Source organism: Lathyrus oleraceus, chromosome 1, assembly GCF_024323335.1.
Source record: "Lathyrus oleraceus cultivar Zhongwan6 chromosome 1, CAAS_Psat_ZW6_1.0, whole genome shotgun sequence".
Classification (NCBI taxonomy): domain Eukaryota; kingdom Viridiplantae; phylum Streptophyta; class Magnoliopsida; order Fabales; family Fabaceae; genus Lathyrus; species Lathyrus oleraceus.
In genome coordinates, this window is record NC_066579.1 from 445,998,340 (window position 1) to 446,015,206 (window position 16,867).

Sequence of the window (16,867 nt, forward strand, 5' to 3'; positions counted from 1 at the left end):
TTTGAAGATCTGGTTCCAGAGAGCTTCAAGCCAAGGAAATGCTCCAGTTAGCTTCAGAAGGTGCTGATGAAGGATTATGGTTGAAGATTCGAAGTTAAAAGATCTTGAATTGAAGAAATGGTTAACTGGTTTTTTGAGGTATCAAGTTCAAATGGTTGCAGAGTTTCTTTGGCTATCAAAGCTTGCCAATGAAGTAAAAAGCTTCCTCTATTTATAGGGAATGGTTGTTGACCTCACACGTGTGAAATGGATCTGAATTTGTGTGAATGGAGTGGGAAAATCGTGATTTACAATTTGTGTGAAAACAAGGGTGAAAAATGTGACTTGGTCATTTTACACTCCATCCTACGCGTTTTGTCAAGACAAACAAATTTTAACATGTATGGTGGTCCCAGATTGAAGCATGAGTGATTACAAGTTTTAGGTCATGCGTGAAATGCAGAGTCCATGGCACCGCGTTTAAGCTTAGGCCAAATGAAATTCCCTCATGCGTTTTCTAATTTTCTTTGTGCCAAATTTTCATCTCATGGAAATGAATTGAATGAAAAAATAACCACCTCAAAAGGATGCTTGAGGTGAAAATGGAAAGTGTAGAAAGTTGAGGTCGTGACATGCTTTCTAGGTCAGGCATTTGGTAAAGCACCCTTGGCGCCTTTTGGGCATTTGTAGATCCCAAGTTCATGAAACCATAACTTTTGATTCCCTCGTGCATTCTGAGACAAACTTGGGCCAAATGATATTTTCCATAAGCTTAACAAGATGTAAAAGGAATGGGATCAAAATTGTAATTGAGCTGAAAATAGCATGGCTGCCAATTGGAGGTCATGACAAGGTTTTGACCTAGTTTGGCAACTTAGCCCCTTCCAAAATTTAGGTCCTTAGAGGTTGAATTGATTCTTTATCCTTGAAGAAAGTTGTATAGGAACTCCTTAGGGACATTTGGCTCAAAAAAGCTTATGAATTGGTTGAAAAATGAAGAAGTTATGGGTTTTGGACCAAAAGTGAACCATACTTGCAAATTAGGTCAACTAGGCTTGTGCAAACTTGAAGTTTTCTTGCATCCCAAGCCAAAATGATGATGGATTGAACATCATTTCAAGAGAGTTTGATTGAAGCTTGAATAATCTTGAGGAATGCTTGAAGAATGAGTGAAATGTCATGGAAATAAACACATGAACCATCATTTAATCAATGAACCAAGACTTGCATATTTCTTGACCAAAATGAGATGGTCATGATGATGCATGATATGATTCCATGTATGCAAATGAAATTGAGAAAAAGGTAGGAAAAGGGAGGGTAAATTTGGGGGTATGACAACTGCCTCTATTTAATAATCTTAAAGCTGAAGGTGCAAATTGTGTTATCTTTTTGGGTGTTCAAGGTAGAAGAGGATTAAATACAAAAATATCCGAAAATTTTCCTGTTGAAAAGGAGTTGTGTTGAAAGGTGTAGTAGGTAAACTTGTTGGTTTGGTCTGCTGGGGAGGGTTGATTGTAATATTCTGTTAGGGAGATTGATCAGTTACAAAAAGAAATGCTTGATGTGCATGATGTATGCAATGTATGATTGTTTGTTTATGATGCATGTGTAATATGAACTATTGGGTAGCAATGTGAACCTTTTTCAATGAAAGGTATACTTCAACTCAAAGGTATCCATACTAAAGAAATTGCAAGAAAGAGCTTCTCGTTATCATTGTTGTTGGGGAAAATCAAACTGGCCGAGGACTGCCATCTGGCTCTGCTTGGGGAGAAAGATGCTTGATCCTACCGAGCAATCGGGTTCGCGCGGCAAGTGCTTACTATAGACTATTGTTCGTCCACTATGAAGCTTTCAATAATCGAAACAATGCATAAAGTGTTTCTTTTGATTTAGCTTTTGTTATTCTCAAAGTTTTATAGCATTATGCAATCAAGATTGACAGTTATTTTAACAAACAAAATGCGGGAAAATAAAAGAATTAACTGAATAATGACTGAAATTTATTGATTGTGAAAATTTTGTACATATGAGGTATGTACAAGGATGCAAAAATCTTTAAAGAGGAATTTGCAAAAATTGAAAAACAAAGTAAATGGCAATGGAAAATTTATTTGATTTTCCACTGATTACAACATTGGTTGTCTTTCACTATAGCACCGGGCTCCAACATTTTGCTTCGACTAACGATGATTGAACTAATCAGATAACGTTTGAGATCAAGTTGATGATAAGATAGGCTCAAGAGATATATTCAAATTCCTTTATCTCTAACTTTTGCATGGAATTTTTATTCTTTTGTCCACCAGGATATCCATTTTTGTCTAAGTTTCCCTTTCACGTTTTCAACTTAGCGGGCTCGTATATATATTTTTGTTTTATCCATAACTTTTGCATGGACATTTCTTTTTTGGGGTCCATCGGGATAACTATTTTTTCCTAGATTGGTTCCTGCGGATGCCAATCTATAGGGCTTTGTATTCATCATTTTTTCTAGGCATAATATTTTTTGACTGTATTTGAATTCACCGATATCGACAAGTGATCCCCATCCATTGTGGTGAGAATGAGAGCCCCTCCTGAGAAGGCCTTTTTGACAACGAATGGTCCTTCATAGTTGGGAGTCCACTTGCCTCGAGGATTCTAGTGAATATGAAAGTATCTCTTAAGCACGAGTTCACCGACTTGGTATACGCGAGGGAGAACCTTCTTATTAAAAGCTCTCTTGCGGGGTCTTTGGTATAACTGACCATGGCAAATGGCCGTCAAACGCTTATCTTCAATGAGGATCAGCTGATCATGTCTGGATTGCACCCATTTCCCTTCATCAAGATTTGCTTCCATGATGACTCTTAGAGAGGGAATTTCAACTTTAATAGGAAAAACAACCTTCATTCCATATACAAGAGAATAAGGAGTTGTCCCAGTATAAGTGTGTACTGAAGTTCTATAGCCATTCAAAGAAAAAGGAAGCATCTCGTTCCAGTCCTTATATGTCTTGATCATCTTCTAGACATTTCTGTTGATGTTCTTGTTAGCTGCTTCGACAATGTCATTCATCTTTGGCCGATATGGTGAAGAGTTGTGATGCTCAACCTTGAATTCTTGACACAAATCACTCATCATTTTTTGTCGAGGTTATTGGAATTGTTAGTAATAATCTTGCTAGGCACACCTTAGTGACAAATTATTTTTTTATTTATGAATCGGGTAACCACTTGTCTTGTAACATTCTCATAGGAAGCAACTTCGACCCACTTTATGAATTAGTCAATGGAAACAAGGATGAAACGATGATCGTTAGAAGCTTTTGTTTCAATCATACCAATCATGTCAATGCCCCCACGCGGAGAAGGGCCAAGGAGAAGTCAGAATGTTCAATGGAGTCAGAGGAACATGAATCTTGTCACCAAATATCTGACATTTGTGACATCTCTTGACAAAGTTGTAGCAGTCCACCTCCATGGTTGTCCAATAATAACCATCCCGAAGGATCTTCTTGGCCATGGTGGGCCCCTTAGGATGTACACCTTCACAACCCTCGTGGATGGACCTTATGATCGTGTTTGCTTTGTGTTTATCCATGCATCTGAGCAATACGGAATCATAATTTATTTTGTACAACACATCCCCATTCAGGAAGAACTTAGCAGAAAATCTTCTCAAAGCCTTCTTAGCAGTGATGGATGCTTTCTTGGGATACTCTTGTTTTTCCAGATATCTCTTAATGTCATAGAACCAAGTCTTATCATCAGATTCGACTTGCATTGCTAGACAATGTGTTAGTTCATCCAAGTGGTCAATACGAATAGTAGGTGCTTCGTTCTTCCACTTTACTTTAAACATGGACGCCAGTGTAGCTAGAGCATCGTCTAACCGATTCTCTTCCCTTGGGATATAATGAAAAGTGATTTCATCAAAATAGGGAATCAACTTCACCACGTATTCTTTGTACGAAATCAACTTCTTATCCTGAGTTTCCCAATCTCCTCGAACTTGACTGATAACTAAAGCAGAGTCTGAAGGAGAATAGCCATCCAAGGCGCAGCGGAATATAAAAAAATTTCTCCATTAGTGATCCTTACGAATGAGCATGATCAGTGATAGAATCGTTACCTCTTGTGGCGATTCAGACCTTTGGTGCAGATCTCTGATAATGATCGAATCCTTTGAAGCAAATCCACGGGGCGATCACGAACGTTGAATGATGACAACGTCTCTACTCAGTCCACACGAACGGATTCCTTCAATCGCAGTGCTAGCTGTTTGTGAGTGAAGGCTTTGAGTGAGAGAGAGAGAGATACGAAATTCCAACTCTTCAGTTGTGTTGTCTGGAGTAGTAATGCTTCTACCCAAGGGGTTCTATTTATAGAACCACTTGTGTGGGCTTCAAGCCAAAAAGCCCACTTAAGTGCATTTTGGCCCATATCTCAGAATATGCCAAAATCACTTAAGTATTTGGTACTTTACCATATTTCGTATTCTTCTTAAGTACACCGTACCTTACGATGTTCCTTAATTATTCTATCTCTCATCAATCCGTCCTTTGTGTGTGACCCTATAGGTTTTCGCGGCGTTGGCAATTATATTAAATCATGCATTTAACATAATAAACAGTGAGCGGTATCTAGCAACACATCACTGCTACCCAAGTCACGAAAATGTCATGTGATCTGACAAAACCTCCTGTGATAATAATTATGTGTATAATTACCCCTTTGCCCTTATGTCTATATTGAACACAAGGTATAGACCGTGTCATCCTTGTCCAGTTCAATATTGGGCCCATAGACATTTATCCTGTTAAGCAGGATTGGCAAATTCCATCTAGGACACTCATGTCCCTCAGCATGCTTCGTGGAGTACCCATCAACTGTCTTTATGGTCATCCAGTTACGGATAACGTTTGATCAGTAATAAAGCACTCAACTCTACATCTAGGATCCATAGTGGTTTCAGGTCGAAGAGTGGTATACACTATCATCACCATGAGAATAACTTATGACACTTTGCATAACTTTCTATATAGTATTCTCATAGAGGGTCAATCCGGTATAAATATTACTCCTAATATTCATACCTATGTTTAAGACTTGATAACTCTTTATCCATGATCCATGAGATGTGATCATCAGTCTACAAACATAATAGTCTTAATGCTTTAATGTTATCCCACTTCACATTTAAAGCTCGACTACGGATACTTTAAGAATAGTGTCCTTATGTTTAATGTGTTCTCATGATTAAGTCACACTTAATACATTAAACGGACTATCTATTCTAGGGACTTTATTAATCAACCATAATAAAGAAAATGCCTTTTATTATTAATAAATAATTCGATACAAGTACCAAAAGTATTGGCCTCTAGGGCTTACACCAACAGAGTCCCCATACACTTCAAGAATATTGATCCTTAAGTTAATAATTGCTTCAATATCGTAGATGCATGCCTCATATTCCGCCAAATTGTTGGTGCAGTCAAAGCATAATCTAGCGGTGAATGGAATGTGAAAACCAGTAGGGGATGTAATAATTGCCCCTATCCCATGGCCTTTTGCATTAGAGGCACCATAGAACACAAGTGTCCACCGCGCTTCTGGTTCGGGTCCTTCGTCAGGGCCTGGGATATTGCAATCTCGGATAAACATAATGTCCTCATCAGATGTGATGGAATGTGAAAACTCGTCAGATATGTGATAATTGCCACTATTAAACCCTAATTATAATTTATATATAAAAAATAATAAATTAAAAATTAAAAAATTAAAAGAAACATCATATAAAAGGAAAGGTGGCGATGCATTCTTGGAGAGAGATAAATATTCAAAATTTAGCAGCGTCCAATTAGACTCTAACATGTGGCATTGGATTAAAATACAAAAGCAACATAAATCTAATTCCTCTCTCATTTTGAGTGTAAACAAAATTAGAAGAAAACATCTTTCTTCTTCTTCAACCCATGCCCTCTCTTGTTCTCTCTATGAAATCTCACACTCTTAAATCCAATCAAATACAAAATATCAAAGACTATACTTAAACAAATCAAATAATTCATACAAGATAACACATTAATTTGAAAAAGAAAGAAATTTATCGAATTGACAAAACGGCGGTGGCTTGGGCGTTGATGACCCTTGAGTGGAGGGTGCGATGGTGCTGCAATCACAGAGTGTGGCAGTGATCTCTCGTGTTAGAGGTGTGGCGCTTCGGAAGGCAGCGTTTGGACGCAACGTGCATATCTAGCGGTGTAGGTCAACTTTGTGGAAGTTGTGTCATGGAGCGATCATCTTCTGTGCATTGTTGTTGTGTGTTTTTTCAGCGATTTGGACGAAGATAATGATGTGTCATTTCCGGCGGTGCATTTTCTTAAATTTTCCTTTATTTTCACATTTTTAGTTTTATGATTATGAGTTTTTGTTGATATTTATTGTTGTGGATTGAAGATTGTTCTTTTCGATTTTGAAAAAATTGCCACAAAGAAAATTATCGGGACAAGTCGCGTACAAGGTCACTTAATTTAAGACGTTTCGCCGTACTGCCAATAATTATGCAATGCAGTCGGGTTTTGACGACTTCTACAGTATAAAATAACCCGTTCAATTTTACGAGTATTACTTGCACTGTAATAAATCGTTCGAAGAAATACACCTTTAGATGGTGTTTAAACCACTCATAGTATCTAAAAAAAATCGTCGTTGATGGCACAATAAGCCACTCGAAAAATAAAGAAGAATATAGATGATTTGAGATGAAGAGAATATAGAGGGAGAATAGAGATTCCAAAAATTCAGAAATCTGAAGTAATTTGCAACTGAAATGAGGAACGCTATTTATGGGTAAGGAATTCAACTGACTGGAGAGAAAATAGTGGGAGAGTTACTCAGTCAAAACTAGGTTAAAACTAGGTTTTTGATGAGTGACACATTATAATTATTAATTAATAATGAACTAATATTAATTAATTAATTTCCACGTAATTAACTTCCATTAATTAATATGGATGACCCTTTCAAACTCACACCAAGTTTTTCAACAATCCTCCACTTGAATTTAAAAGGTGATTTTAGAAGTAACGTCAAACATTTCTAAGATTATGCATAAGCAAAGGTGTCTACGACTTGAACCTTTGTGTAGCAAGTAGGATTCTGATTCAAAGTGATACAAATGTCTTGAACTCTATCTCAGACATCATACCCACACACAACCTTTTCTTAAGGTGTATTCTAATAGCCCGTGCTTTAATGGCTCTACACATGTATCCAGGTTTAGTGAAGGCTATAGGAATTCTGCCCCGAAATTCCATAGGAACCAGCCCAAGTTCCACAATCACAAAGGCGAGTCTATCAAGAGTACTCCTGTAGACTAGGTACTCCCTCATACAGAATATAGATCTCATTAAGAGATTCTATTATCTTATCCTCTTATTACTTCAAAATTCATGTTTCACTTGCATGATCATCTCATATTACTCATAACTTGTTATTACTCATTGAACCTATTTCTTAGGATCTCCAGTCATCTAGATCAGGTTACCATCATAAGCAACTCATTTCTTTATAGGAAATTAGTCATATATTCTTAGATGTATTGTGGACTTTCTCTCTAGATAATCCTTTCATCAAAGGATCTGCTAAGTTTTCATCAGTGGATACATGATCCACTCTTACAACTCCTTTAAAGACACAGTCTCTGATGGTGTTGTGCTTTCTTCTTATTTGATGTCTTTTACCATTATAATAATGACTCTTAATTTTTGCAATAGCCGCAGTACTATCGTAGTGGATCAACACAACTGACATAGATTTTTTCCATAAAGGGATCTCAGCCAGCAAGCATATTAACCAACTTGCTTCTTCACTAGTTGTGGCTAGTGCTATCATCTCAGACTCCATTGTGGACTGAGCCAGAATAGTCTATTTCTTTGATTTCCAAGATATTTCTCCTCCATATATACTAAATATATAGGCAATAATAGCTTTGGAATCATCCAATAAGGTGTTCCAATCTGCATCACTGTACCCTTTTAGTACAACGGGAAATTTCTGATAATGTAGGCCGAGATACATGATCCTTTTAAGGTACCTCATGACTCGCTCAATAGCTTACAAGTGCTCGTTAGTCGGTATACTTGTAAATATGTGCATCAATCCTACGACATAAGCAATTTCAGGTCTAGTATAATCAGTGGCATACCTAAGACTGCCAATGATGCTCGCATATTCTGTTTGTCTGACACTTTCACCATTGTTCTTAAACAATTTCCCACTTGAATCATATGGTGCACACGCAGGCTTACAATTAGAGTATATATATTTCTTTAAGATCTTCTCCATATAGTGTGATTGATCCAAAGAAATTCCTTGTTTGGATCTCGTGGTCTTGATACCAAATATGAGTAGATCGTCAACATAGAGACATATGATAGTGCAAATGCAATTCTTAATTTTGTAATAAACACATTTGTCACTTTCATTCACTCTGTACCCATTGATATCATTAAGTTATCAAACTTTTCATGCCATTGCTAAGGAGCTTATTTTAGTCCATATAGAGACTTGTCTAACTTACAGATCTTGTCTTCTTGTCCATAGATCACAAACCCTTCCGGTTGTTTCATATAGATTTCTTCTTCTAAGTCACCATTTAAAAAAAAACTATTTTAACATCCATTTGGTGTACTATTAAGTTATAAATAACAACTATTAAAATAAGTACCCTAATGGATGTAATTCTAGTGACTGGAGAAAAGGTGTCGAAGAAATCTATATCTTCTCTTTGTCTAAAACCCTTGGCTACAAGGCGAGCCTTGTATTTATCAATAGTTCCATCAGGTTTTAGTTTCTTTTTCAAAACTCATTTATAACCGATTGGTTTGCAACCAGGAGGCGAGTCTACTAAGTGTCAGGTCTTGTTAGTTTCTAGAGATTCTATCTCATAATTAATAGCCTCTTGCCATAAATCTGCATCCAGAGATAACAAGGCTTCTCGAAGATTTATTGGATCTTCTTCTAAATAATAGGCCGCATAATCGGGCCCATAGTCTTTAGCAATTCTTACTCTTTTGCTCTCTGTGCTTCTAGTCACGGGAATGTGACTCGATTGAGTGCCCCCACTATTTCTCGATTTGAAAGGAAATTTATCTTCATAAAATTCAGAATTATTTGATTCTATGGTCACTTTTGCATTTAGGTCATAAAACTTATATGCCTTATTGTTTGTTGTATATCCAATGAATACACATTCATAGGCTCTACTAGAGAGTTTAACTTGTTTCGGATTTGAAATTCTGACATAAGCCAGACAACCCCAAGTTCTCAAATAAGACAAGTTTGATTGTCTTTTCTTTAATATCTCATAAGGAGATATCTTACTTTTTGACTTGGGAACTCTATTCAGGACATAGCAAACAGTCAATAAAATTCCCCCCCACCAGTGAGGTGCAACACCAAAATTCATCATAATTGCGACAACAAGTTCAATAAGAGTTCTATTCTTTCTTTCTGCTTTACCATTCATTTTAGGAGAAAATGAAGTAATCGTTTCATGTACAATTCCATGTTTACTATAAAAATCATTAAATCGCCTAGAATCGTATTCAGTTCCCCTATCACTACGAAGTCTTTTAATCTTCTTACTAAGTTGATTCTCAATTTCAGTTACATACATCTTAAACATGTCAAGCGCTTCACTTTTATTCTTCATTAAGTACACATAAGTATAATCAGAACAATCGTCAATAAAGATGATAAAATAATGTTTACTATTTCTAGTTAAAGTTCCATCTAATTTGCATATATAAGAGTGTATAAGATCTAGGGGATCAGATTCTTTAATGATTGATTTATACGAAGTCTTAGTTATTTTAGCTTGACTGCAATATTCACATTTATTTGAATAATTGACATTTAATTTAAGGATTAGGCCCAAGTTGCTTGCATTAGAAATAATTCACTTATTAACATGACAAAGTCTAGCATGCCAAATATTAAAATCACAAAAAGAGTAAACAGAAGGAGAAATTTTATTCAATTCAACATTCAACTTAAACATGCCATCAGTGGCATACCATTTCCCAACAAAAATACCATTCTTAGTGATGGTGTAGAAATCTGCCCCAATAGACTGACTAAACCCTGTCTTATTTAAAAGAAAACCATAAACAAGATTCTTCTTAATTTCAGGAACATGCGTGACGTCCTTCAAGATCAAAGTCTTTCCTGAGATGAGGTTCAACTCAATATCTCCAATTCCAGCCACATTAGTGGTTTGAGCATCTCCCAACATCACTTTCTTATCTTCAGCATTCATGTATGTCTTGAACGTGGCACGATCATAACAGACATGACGTGAGGCGCCATTGTCTATCCACCAACCATCACTTTCACCAACCATGTTGATTTCAGTGATCATAGCAATGAATTGCTCATCAATCAGGTTAACCAGTGCATTAGAGCCAACAGGTTTAGGCCTGCTCTTGCATTTCTTAGCCATATGATCCGGTTTTCCATAATTAAAGAAAGTGAAGATCGGAGCGTCATTTCTCTGAAGTGGTGGTTGATGTCTATCAATTGGAGCATATAGGGCCCTTGAGGGGTTCCCATTCTTAATTCGATTAAAAATATCAAAACGTTCATATAAAACATGTAAGTAAAATATATCAAGTTAGTGGAGAAAAACTTTGTAAAATTTATAGGAGAGTCATTCATCTCAAACGCATTTAAGGAGAACATATGCTTATATAACTATTAAATTTTTAGGTATGAAAAAATATCTAGATATCAAATTTTTAAAATTTTCGATAAACAAAAATCACACAACGAATATTTCAAAAATCGGACAAAAACTCACTAGATTAAAATAACTCGATAAAAATACGTCTCTTATCAGATTTTTTTTATGTTTTACTTAGTTTTTCATAGTAAAATATTTATAAAAAAAAGTGAAGAGGTGTTTTTTATATTTGGGATGACATGTAAATATATGTTTGGATAGAATACTGCGAACAATATATAATGGTGGAGAATATAGAAATAAAGAAAACGGATTCTATTATTTGTGTATTTCATTATTGAATAAAATAATTTTATCATTACGTTCAAATCTGAGAGAATAAAAAATAAAAAATAAAATAATTCATTTATTTTTAATTAATTCAAACAATATAATTTAAGTTTATTCTATTTCACTCTTTCGTATATTTCATTCCATCCTAAAGTTATGTGGGTGGAGTTAAATTTTTTCTGGTAGTACCCCTTTCAAAAAATTACGGCCCGAAACTGAGGCATCACTGAGACTCAATTTCATCTCCATCTTCCAGCGCTTCTGCAACTTCTTACCACCGAACAGAAAGATAAACCCTAGCAACCGCAGCCATAACCATGAACTGGAAGCTCCTTCGCAGCATTGCGACGGACATCGGAAGCAGAAACAGATCATACTACACCAGCAGGACCAAGAAACCGAGTCTCTACTCCAAAATCAGCCCCCTCGGAAATCCAACCACAAGCGTCATTCCTCAGCTCGACGATTGGGTCTTCAATGGGAACAAGGTCAGTGTCGGTGAGCTTCAGCGCATCGTTCGTGATCTTCGCAAGCGTAGTAGGTTCACTCAAGCTCTCCAGGTTTTCAAATTCCCCCCTTCTAAATTCTATAAGTAGCATAATTTCAAAATGAAACCCTAAAGATGCTTCTTTTTTTTATAGTGGTTTTGACTATGTTGCGTAATGGGTACAGGTATCTGAGTGGATGAATAAGAACGGTGTGTGCATATTTTCCTCAGTTGAACATGCTGTGCATTTGGATCTTATTGGCAAGGTTCATGGATTTGTTTCTGCAGAAACCTATTTTAATAGCTTGAAGAAACAAGACAGAAATGAGAAGACATATGGTGCTCTTTTGAATTGCTATGTACGTCAGCGCCACGTTGATAAGTCTCTATCTCATTTGAAGAAAATGAAGGAGTTGGGGTTTGCTTTGTCGCCTCTAACTTACAATAACATTATGTGTCTATACACAAATATCGGACAGCATGAGAATGTTGCTGGTGTGCTGTCTGAGATGAAGGAAAACCATGTTTTACCAGACAACTTTAGCTATAGGATTTGTATAAATTCTCATGGTGTGAGGTCTGATATTGAAGGAATGAAGACGATATTGAAAGAGATGGAGAATCAACCACACATTGTGATGGACTGGAACACTTATTCTGTTGTGGCGAATTTCTATATAAAAGTGGGGCTTTCAGGTGAAGCAATTGATGCTCTGAGGAAATGTGAGGCGAGGCTAGAGGACAAAGATGGAGAGGGTTACAACCATCTTATCTCTCTTTATGCTCGTCTAGGTAAAAAGAATGAGGTTTTAAGACTATGGGAGATGGAGAAAAATGCTTGCAAGAGGTGCATAAACAGAGATTTTATAACCATGTTAGAATCTCTGGTAAAGCTTGAGGAGTTTGATGAAGCTGATAAAATACTCAAGGAATGGGAATACTCTGGTAACTGTTATGATTTGGGAGTTCCTAATGTGGTAATCGTTGGGTACTCTGAAAAAGATTTTCCCGAGAGAGCAGAAGCCATACTAGAAGATTTATGGAACAAGGAGAAGGCCACTAACCCAAATTCTTGGGCTCTAGTCGCAAGTCGATACTTGCATAAGGGTGAGATAGAGAAAGCATTTGGGTGCTTGAAAATTGCCCTCTCTTTGTTTTCGGAAAATAAAAAATGGAAGCCTAACCCTAGGGTGATTGCGGCTCTACATAATTGGATTGGTGATAATGCTTGTGTTGAAGATGCAGAAGCTTTGGTGAGCTTATTGGAAAATGTCCAAAAGAATATACATATGTATCATGCCCTGATGAAGGCTTATGTACGAGCTGATAAAGAAGTAGACGGGGTCTTGGAGCGCATGAAAAAAGATAACATTAAGGAAACCAAAAAAACTATAGAAATTATCAATATGAGAAAAGCAGAAAATTTGTAAACATACTTTCACATGATATTCTTTGGCAAATTCCGGCGTTTCGTGCGAAACAGTTTTGCCCGGTGCATGACTAACTTTAGTTAAATTTATGGCATTCCATGATATTAGGTGCACCTTCCATGATATATACTTGCAACTCCATTTCTCTCTTTGTGAAATCATATTTGTTAATTTGTTAATGGTACAGCAAATCTTACAAACCCAGTAAAGTAGTGTTGCATATGCAGAGGAAAACCAGCTCCCAGCAGTGTTCTCTCAAAGTTGTGATTTTGCTTAAAATCTAAAAATCTCCTTCACTTATTTCCAGAACATTCAGTAAAGCATCTAAATGATAGTTTATGTAATTCTTAAATTATATAAAACCATATCCCATACTTTATCTACACAAACAAATCTTCTATTGATAGTGGATCCAAATTTCTTTCACTTTCAATTTTTATTTTCATCTACCAAGATAAGCATCATGAAGCTTCATTAAACAAAACAATATTGCAGTTGATAGTAATAAAAAACGCATACGAATCTTAAGATTTTCAATGTATATTTTTATAGATCATGATTCCCAGATCCACACCCGAAACTGAAAAAAGTTTACTTTCTAATTACAACTAGAAAGTTAAAATAAAACCAAACATACAACTTATGGAAAGCACAATCAATTGCAATCGAAAGCAGCATTGTTTAAGCAGCAAAGACCTTAGCAATCTTCTCAGTAGGAACCAACGGAAGATAAGCAGAAACCCTGTAACCTTTCTCCGCACTTAAAACCACAGCTTCATTATACTTCTCAGTACAATAAGCAGCTTTTGGCAAAACCACGTTAGCCACCTGAGGAAAAAGCGGAAGCTGATTCAACTTCTTCCACGCAGACACAGCGCACAATTCCGCCTTAGGCTCATACTTCGAGTAAACAGTTTTTGCCAATCCAGAAGCCGACACAACAACTCCGGCACGGCGGACTTCGGTCACAACAGATCGTGCTTGAGTTGAAACATTCTTGACGTTAGTAGGAACATGACGATCCAGTTCAGAAACGGACTCATCGACCTTGCGATCAACGTATTTGAGAAGCTCCACGGGAACTTGATGGAATTTGTCGTAGACTGGACCGACGACGGTCTTAACGGCTTCTTCAACGGTATCAACACCGGTTTTGAGTGGACCGGAACGTTCTTTCGCGTAGGAATAGAGGATCGCGCATCGCATCAAGGCATGAATCGTTGCGAATTGCACGAATTGGAGATACTTCAGTTGTTGCACATCTTGATTATTGTTAATCTTTTCCTCAGCCTTAAATCAAATTCAATTGAAGAAAAAAAAACTTAGAACCCTAAATTAACATAAATAAAACGACGAGAGAGAAGAGAAAAGAGAGATTTACCGGTTTCTGTTGAGGTTGAGATTCGGCTTGAGCTTCGGCGGCCATGATCGGACAATTGATCGGTGATGATTTGTGGTTTAGGTTTCAGGGGAATTTTGGGAATGAGAAAAATGGTGAGGTTGGATTGGGTTTTATATGAAAGGGAAAATGACGTCGTGGGAATAGGCGCAAATTTAGGGTAAGGGAAAAAACGAATGGTTGTGCTAAGAAAGCGAAAGAAAAACGCGTATATTTTCTTACTATGCTAAACAAAGACTTCTATTTTTTCTTCTTCGTTAAGTTATTAGAATATCATTCAATACTTTTTTTTTTATGAAATTTATTTAGACCAACTTTTTAAGTTGTTTTCTTTTTCATTTCTATTGACAATAGCCTCATAATATTTCTCGACAAAAGTTGCTTACTAGCAACAATATATAGTCAACCGAGATAATAATTTCAATTTTGAATTTTACAATGATTTTGAAAGTAATTAATTTTAAAATATGAAACTTTTCAAGATATATATAATTTAAAAATAATTTTTTAAAGCATATTATATTGCACTCTCAAAATAAAATTATTATTTTTAACAAAAAATAATTTTAATTATTTCTTTTAAATAATATGTTTTTAAGTATTTGTAATTCCTAATGTGGAAAAAAAATCATGAAAGGAAACCTCTCGATCGCCACTTAAGTGATGTCTAACTCCTTCTTATGGAACAATTGATAGTAAATCTATGTGTATTTTTTTTTATTATAATACAAAGGAACCAAAATCTTCACTCTTAGCTATAGAGAAATCAATTGAATCAAATAAATCTTTTGCTTAAACAATTAGTAACATATGTGATATTCTATTGAGCCAACTACATCAACCAATCATAAAAGGGGATAGAATAGCTATAACATATCTAAAGTTGAATAATTTGCAAGATTAAAAAAATATGCAAACAAAATTTACACGGGAGAATCATTTAGCCTAAAGGTACAATGTCTTTGAATATATATGCCATGTAGCTAAAGCTATATACATTATGGAAATCCATATGTAAGTGGGGGACTCATTTATCTAATAAAAGGATTCTATAAATTTTCTTTCTCAAACACCAAAGAACTTCAAAGAGTTAGAACCAAAAAGTCTTGGAGTTTGAATCCTAGTTTTTTGAAATTGTTTGCTTAAACAAAGGACTTTAAGCCCAATCTGCAACATCAATCTTTTGCTCAGGTTTGGATACAAATTTCTATAATTTTCCAAGAATATTATAGGCCCGAGATTTTAAATGCTATTGCAAGTGCTATAGGTAGTCCAATTTGTATAGGTGGCACAACCACTAAATCTATGTTTGTTAGATCCTTTGGTCACTTTGCTAGAATTCTGGTAGGTATAGATTTGAAAGGGAGAATTATGAATAAGATCTTTGTTAAAAGGAAAAGTCATGTCTTCTTTTTGAAAGTCTTATATTAAAACATCTCAGGCTTCTATGACCATTGTAAATTCATTGGCCATAATGTTGGAAATTATTGGAAAATTATCAGGAATGGTAGCATAGAAAAAGGCAACACTAGACAAGAAAACGTAAGAGTCTATGTTGCAAAACAAAATGGAAATCAGCTGAACAGAAAGAGTTCTACTTCTTTAGAAAAAACATGTCTTTTAAAACGATGAAGGAACCTCAAAGGACATGCAAGTCTGCCAAACGTAGATGTGGTTCAACAGGTTGCAAATGTGTTTGCTTTTTATGGGCTTTTAGTTGTATTTAGTGCAAGTCACAAGTAATAGCCTAGTGGGTTGCCTACAATTCAGGAAATAACAAATGATAAAGAGAACATAATTCGAAATTTGAGTGAGGAAGATGCATTAAGTTCTAATGACTCAAATTTTGTGGATGTAACACAAATGGAAAATGAGATGGAAGTTGGGATTGAAGACAATGTTTTTCCCAAAAGTGTTCAACATGACATGGATTTTATTAAGCAATCACGGGCCAACATGGCAGAGGAGCCTGCTGAAAATGTAGGAGACGTTGACAACAAATCTCAATTGGTGGTCTTAAAGCAAACTAAGAAAAAAAGAAAAAAAGTTCAAAAACTAAGCACTATTAAACTTAACACTAAGACAAGGGTTGTTTCTTTCAAAACTGCACAATGAAGTTTCTTTTTTGGAATATTAGAGGGTTGGTTAATTACCCCTATGAATTAGCTCTCAAAAGGCTTGTTGTGAAGCACAAACTTGGGTTTTGCCTCATTGTTGAATCTTGGATGACTTTGGAGAATATGCCTACTAATTTCTTTCTCTAGACTCAGTTTAAATTTTTAATCCATAAACAACATACTTGTTAAAGATGGGAACCATAAATTTAGCTTGGATGCAGTTTATGCATCAACAAATTTAATCAAGATGAGAGATATTTTGAACATTATTTCTTCTCTAAAGATTCGGTTTAAAACCCATTGATGTTATATAGGTGACTATAATACAATCTTTGGGGCTCATGAGCACAAAGGTTCTTCAAATCCCTCTAGAATTACAATTGATGAC

The 16,867-nt window shown here is 35.8% G+C and overlaps 2 protein-coding genes across 2 annotated transcripts; one reads left to right on the forward strand and one right to left on the reverse strand.

Annotated features, from left to right (window-relative positions):
- Positions 1 to 11,178: 11,178 nt before the first annotated feature.
- LOC127082270 (pentatricopeptide repeat-containing protein At4g21705, mitochondrial) lies at positions 11,179 to 13,088 on the forward strand. The gene is made up of 2 exons (XM_051022511.1): positions 11,179 to 11,606; positions 11,719 to 13,088. The coding sequence occupies exons 1-2, from the start codon at positions 11,364 to 11,366 to the stop codon at positions 12,961 to 12,963; spliced, it is 1,488 nt and encodes a 495-aa protein (XP_050878468.1). The 5' UTR covers positions 11,179 to 11,363; the 3' UTR covers positions 12,964 to 13,088.
- A 399-nt stretch (positions 13,089 to 13,487) lies between these two features.
- LOC127082277 (stress-related protein) lies at positions 13,488 to 14,632 on the reverse strand. The gene is made up of 2 exons (XM_051022517.1): positions 14,345 to 14,632; positions 13,488 to 14,253 (listed from the first exon to the last, which is right to left on the reverse strand). The coding sequence occupies exons 1-2, from the start codon at positions 14,387 to 14,389 to the stop codon at positions 13,645 to 13,647; spliced, it is 654 nt and encodes a 217-aa protein (XP_050878474.1). The 5' UTR covers positions 14,390 to 14,632; the 3' UTR covers positions 13,488 to 13,644.
- Between the last annotated feature and the right edge of the window lie 2,235 nt (positions 14,633 to 16,867).

Bases quoted from the DNA above. Each gene is read 5' to 3' on its own strand.
- LOC127082270 (XM_051022511.1), top strand. From the start codon at position 11,364: ATGAACTGGAAGCTCCTTCGCAGCATTGCGACGGACATCGGAAGCAGA. The intron at 11,607-11,718 runs GTTTTCAAATTC...TAATGGGTACAG, and splicing joins GGTTCACTCAAGCTCTCCAG to GTATCTGAGTGGATGAATAA.
- LOC127082277 (XM_051022517.1), bottom strand. From the start codon at position 14,389: ATGGCCGCCGAAGCTCAAGCCGAATCTCAACCTCAACAGAAACCG. The intron at 14,254-14,344 runs GTAAATCTCTCT...ATTTGATTTAAG, and splicing joins CTCAACCTCAACAGAAACCG to GCTGAGGAAAAGATTAACAA.